Raw genomic sequence first — 6,094 nt, forward strand, 5'->3', positions numbered from 1 at the left:
TTAGACACTGACACCATTTATCTTTTTAATTCTTTGCCAGCAAACCTCCAGAGTGTTCTTTTATAGGCTACTTAAAAAAAGTCCTTCAAGTCTTTTCTTTCAACCTTCTACCAGCACATTTTGATGAAGGCTTTCATAGCACTGATTGTGATTCATACTGTTGTAACACGCACGAAGCAAATTGCAGAGAACAAATCAGAAACAACCATTTGGAGCTATTCTTAAGATAATGTTTATACCAAGAAATATGACAAAAATTTGTGTTTTAAACAAACATTAGAGAACATGAGAAACAAGCCTCACAGTCCTTTATTATTGTCATGATGAAAAATATAATGAACATTACACTGCTCTACCGTTTGTACATGTACAAGATAGGAGTGTAGCCTCATATATGACAATAGTTTTCTTGGTTCAAAAAGGTTAAAATGGTCAAATTTAAAGAAGAAAAGGTGAGATGGATAAGATATGTGGGTTCATTCTGGAGGAAACTCAATAAAAGTTAAGAACATTGATGGTTTTTCTTGAGGTTTTTCAGTGAGATCTTGAGCAGTCACCCTGAGCTTTATATGAGCTCTTTCTCTTTCCACTGTAATTTATGTAGTTAAGGCCGACACCAGGACCAAACCAAAGGGTGAATCGGTCTGTGAAACCACACAGGAATCAGGTCATGATCAGGTCTTGTAATCTAAAATTAAATCTTTAAACTGACACTTCATATAAATCCTTGATCTCCAAATACAGAAACTTTGAGTTGACCCTGGCCCTTTGAGTGTGCCTGGACCTTTTTATAGATCTGATTTGTTTTATAACTCAAAATTCTATCTTTATAATCTCTGTTACGTCAGAGGGGAACAGTAACATTTCATTCTGAATTATTGCTCTGTCCAGATGACAGACTGTCTCTGTAAATCCCTTTGTGTTGTGAAAGCCTGCTTAGACACAGAAAATCATTTACTTGATTTGGGTCTTTTTTTACGCAACATATTACTTCAGATTTCCAAAGGAAAAAATAAACATATATATGTGGGCATGTGTTATTAATTTAAACACTGAAACATCACCTTCAAACACAGATTTAAGGAAGAAGTGCTATTGCAGGATTTTAAAATTATCCTTAAAAGTATAGTACACCTTTTATTGTGAAATTTGAACGTCCCAGTTTAGGATGTGCCTTTTGATAATCCCCTAAAATCTAAACAAAATACTCCTAAAGGATGATGCTGCCTTCACCATGTTTGACTGAGGGTTTGTCATTACTTGGGTATCTTTACAAGGGTAACCTTCCTTATGGTTTACTGTGTTTTTTTCCTTAAAGGGTAACCAATTTTACTAAGACTGTATTAGAAACAAATCTTAGTGTTGACACAAACACACACACACGAACAAACTGTTTTTCCTTTTCCATTCAAACATTTACAGATCACCGTGTTCCAAAACACTTAATGAGTACAGAGCATTCAAGTTTCAGTACACTAAGAGACCCAAACATGCAGATTAAGCTCAAAGTCTGTACAGGTGGGACAGGTGGAGCAGCAGGAAGTATGGGAAGGTTAGGCATGTAGACTTTTAAAGGCCATAAGACTGAACTACACTAAGAAGTTTCAGGAAGGACACTCATGAAAGAGTGACACAACTTTGTAGTAGCCAGTGGGAGTCCATACAAATCAAACACCAGATACTCTCCTGCATTAGACCTGCCTAAAGAGTCAAGCATCTGAGATAAGCAATGATGACCATAGCCTGTATTGGGAGTTGAGTGATATGCTGGGTCAGATGAGGCCTGATTTGGTTTGTATTGCAAAGTAAAAAGTAATAGCTTTAAATTTGGGCAGAAGATAGTTTGTCATAAATCAGGACATTCAATTTTTTTCACACTTCACAGGTTTAGATGTGTTTTTTTTATATTGTGTGTTGATTGGCATCTACACTCATTGACTAGTTTATTAGGTGCACCTTGCTAGTACTGTATATGAAGGACGTTTTGAAGGCAAAGGGGTGCCTTTACTCTTGTTGACATAGATTCAAAAACATATCAGAAAAATGACTCAGAGATTCTGGTCCATATTGACATTATATCATCATGCAGTCGCTGCAGATTTATCATCAGCACATCCATAATATCAAACTCTTGGTCCACTACATCCAAAAGGTGCTCTATTGGATTGAGATCTGGTGACTGTGGCGACCACTGGAACGCAGTAAACTCATTCCCATGTTCTAGAAACCAGTTGGTGCTGCACTGTGCTCTGTGCCATGGTGCATTACCCTGGTGGAAGTACCCATCAGAAAAAAGTCAGCAATAATATTTAGGAGGTGTGTGGTGTTTGACCAATGATCAATTAGTACTAAAGCGCCTAAAGTGTGTCAAGAAAATAGTCCCTATCATTACACCACAAGCAGCCTGAACCCTTGATACAAGGAAAGATGGATCCATGCTTCAATGCTGTTTATGCCAAATCCTGACCCTTCCATCTAAATACCATCTAAGTCACACAGCTGAAATCAAACCTCACTGGACTAAACAAAGTTTATCCAGTCTGTTATTGTCCATTTTTTTTTCTGCTGCTGTAGCCCATCTGCTTCAAGGTTTGACGTGTTGTGCATTGAGAGATAATATTCCACAAACCTTAGTTGTAAAGAATCGTTATTTGAGCCACTGCTGCCTTTCTATCATCTAAAAATCAATCAACTGATTCCCCTCTGACCTCTCTCATCAACGAGACATTTTCATCCACACAACTGCAGGATGTTTTCATTTTTTGGTGCATTCTGTGGGCTGCCTGAAAATCCTCGCAAATCCACAGTTTCTGAAATACCCATCTGATACCAACAACCATGCCACATTTAAAGTCACTTAAAATCCCCTTTCTTCTGCATTCTGATTCTCGGTTTGAAGTTGTCTTCACCGCATCCAGATGCCTTCATGCGCTGAGTTGCTACCATGTATTGGATTGATTCACAATTTGTGCTAACAAGTGGTTGAACAGGTCTACCTAATAAAGGGACTAGTGAATGTAAGTGGATGTGCTAGTGAGACAAACTGAGATTGGTCGGTGCAACCAGTTAGTTGTGTGGGTGATCTGTATGGATATGAAAAGCCATGCAAGCAAAGATCTAGAAAGTATGATTTCCAAACATAAAATCCTTTATAAAACAAAGTGTTTTCAGTGTTTTCTTAGCATAATTTAAAGAAACAAAATATGGTTTTATTGTGCAGCTATTTAAAGTTTTGCATCATCCTATACAGCAAAGTTAACTGATTCATGACATAGACAAACTTTTTTAGGCCCCCAGTCTGGAATACATGTTCTAAAATCACTTGCTAAGACCAGGGTTCTGCCATGTGGGTCAAAGAGGGGGTGGGGTTTGTGACGTAAATATATCAGATAGAAAAGTATAACTTTTATTTGCGACCTAAAAAAGTGCTCTATTGCTTTTATACATGTGTAGTTAATGGGGGTTGCTGAAAATGGGGAGACTAGGTTACTTTTTTGTTTATTGTTTGGTGGGGTGTATTTCAAAGTCTCAAAAGGAAAGACTCGCTCAGAGTGCAATTCATATCAGAACAGCCATTGGTTGCCTTGTTACTGGGATGAAACAATATGTGGAAAACTGAGCTGTTTATTAAAGCTTTACAGATGCAGTGTGCGGCAAAGAATTGACACTTGCAATGCAGCTGATTTCAAGCAGCTCTGTCAAGCCTCAAACATGAAACACCAGTAAACACCTAGTTTGTAATTAATTGACTGTCTTACCCAAAGTAAACCATGGTACACACATAGCTTTTGGTACACACTGGATACCTGTTAAAATAGATGAAAAAAGAAGATTTTATTGCTCCTTTTAATTTTTTGTTTTGTCTCCTCAGATCATCAAGAGACAGCGACCACTGAAAAGTTTTCTAGTGTGAAAGAGACAACCAAGGAGAAAGAGACAGCACATGAGGAAGATGAAGAGGCGGAGGAGGAGGAGGAAGAAGAAAAGCAGGACAAGATTGAGAACAGTCGGGCATGTAACTGAGGGGAGATTGGAAAACATATTTTGGAGGGACTATTAAGGAAGAGAGTTGGTGTTGTCAAACTGTTTATAATATGGGGAACTTGTAGAAATGAAGACATTTTTAAATTTGTGGAGTTTCACTTGTTGGTGAGATGTGTGAATGATAGAAAATTCCATGTGCGCGTGAGTAAACAAAGCTTTTTGTACTACGTACCCTCTAAAGGGTCACCTGGATATAAAGTGAAAAATCTTATGAACAGTTGACGAATGATCCACTGACAGAGCATTGCACAATTTGGCCCTACTGACCTGTTTTTATAATGAAAGTTGAAGGACCAAGGTCAGTGTGACCAAAACCTCTGCAAGGTGAAGTCCTCCCATCACTGTTAATGCTTCAGCTCAGAGCTAAACATTATTTTAAGAGGCTAAAAGGTTGAACAGATAATACAATTTATTGGGTATAATTTAAGACTCAAGGTAGCTCTTTTATGACTCTCTGTGAAAACACTTGGAGGTCTTTAAAAATGTGTAGGATGTATTCTGTTTCATTTTGAAATCAAGACCTACATTGTTTGAATCAGCCCTTTGTGTGTGCTGCCATCTTGTGGTGAAAAAAAAGCTTGACAGGGTTGTAAAGTCCAACTTGCAGCTTCTTTTTTTCTAATTGAGTTATAACCAATGATGTATTGATCTCACCTCTTACCTTTAACTTTAGACCTTTTTTCGCTACATGTTCTCAGCTTTAGCCTTTAAATTAACCAACAATCTGTAATTTCTACTCTATGAGGACTTTATCAAGATTATAACGAGTCCAGATTTAGTAAAAGCTTTTTGCTTTTATTATTTTGAAGGTAAATTTTTTATTTTTAAATGAACTAAATCATTCTCAAAAATCTAAAGCATGCTTTAATCTAAAAGTTATGGGTTCAGTGATTATATGTGTTTTGTTTTACTAATTTCTTTAACTTTGTAAGATTTGAAATTTAAAATTAAAGGCCAATTCTACCTCTAATTGAAAAACACATGAAAAAAGAAACATCTACTGCCTCCATATTTTAGTTGGAGTAATAATTTACTGGAAAAAAGTTAGATTCCTTGTTGTTTATTGGAATAAAATTAAGATATCACACAGGTTTTTGTGTATTAACTCTTTTATAATTATTTCTTTTGGATTGCTAACATACTTTTATGCTGTAAGAGCTATTTTTCTAGTCTCAAGTGTAGTTTATGAGCTCAGCTGCTTGTTTTCAAGCATGTGACATGCAGCACCAGGCACCTTAAACTAGATGTGCTATTTTTTGTAAATCAGTCATATGAGCTCTGTACACAAATGTTATATTGTTATTTTATAGTTGATAAAAACATATTTTACTGAACAAAATGTAAAATAATTAAAGTTACAATCAGTCTAATTCAAATTCTAATAATTTACTGGTGGCAGTAATGCATGGGAAGATTTCCAGATGCAACACAGGGTGATTGCATTGTGCCGTATGTTTCATCTGGGCTGCTGTTTGTTCATAAGACTCGTAAGAATATTTTTTTAAACCTCTAACCAAACTGACTGGATGAGCAGTAGGTTGTATGTTCAGTCAACCTTTCGCTCTCTGTCACCCTCCTACCTTTCTTGGTCCAGTTCAGAAGAAAAGACAGAAGAAAAAACTTGTTTGAACATATTTTTGCTTATTTTGTCCTTGTTTCTCTTTTGTTTTCCACTCTTTTGTTTCATAATGTGACGTGGTTGTCTTAAAGTGAGCACTCTATGATATCAAAATAAAGATGTTTTTCTTCTACTTTATCTCAGTCTGTGTTTAGTGTGTGTTTCTGCTTGTATTACTCATGCATCCCCCCATCCATTGTCTATACCTGCTTGCAGGATCAATCTGTGCAGGGTCATGAGGGGGTTGTGCTTATCTAAAGTGGTCATTGAGGCAGTGTGTACCCTGGAAATGTGCCAGTCCAGGGCAACACAAAGACACCCAGGACATACAGCCAGTCATACACACACTCACTCCTAAGGGCAAGGTATAGTAACCAATTAATCTGACATGCATATTTTTGGACTGTGGGACAACGCTGGAATGCCAAGAGA

General features: G+C 36.9%; 1 protein-coding gene across 4 annotated transcripts in view; it reads left to right on the top strand.

The window, feature by feature from the left end:
- Positions 1 to 5,800, top strand: part of LOC124863342 (protein phosphatase 1 regulatory subunit 1B-like) — a 30,365-nt gene extending 24,565 nt beyond the window's left edge. For all 4 annotated transcript variants that reach the window (XM_047357683.1, XM_047357684.1, XM_047357681.1 and 1 more), the window contains one exon: positions 3,872 to 5,800. In XM_047357683.1, the coding sequence (XP_047213639.1) occupies positions 3,872 to 4,023 (152 nt within the window). In that variant the 3' untranslated portion in view covers positions 4,024 to 5,800. The remainder of the gene's footprint in view (positions 1 to 3,871) is intronic.
- The last annotated feature ends 294 nt before the right edge of the window (positions 5,801 to 6,094 follow it).

This window comes from Girardinichthys multiradiatus, chromosome X, assembly GCF_021462225.1.
Source record: "Girardinichthys multiradiatus isolate DD_20200921_A chromosome X, DD_fGirMul_XY1, whole genome shotgun sequence".
In the NCBI taxonomy this organism is placed as follows: domain Eukaryota; kingdom Metazoa; phylum Chordata; class Actinopteri; order Cyprinodontiformes; family Goodeidae; genus Girardinichthys; species Girardinichthys multiradiatus.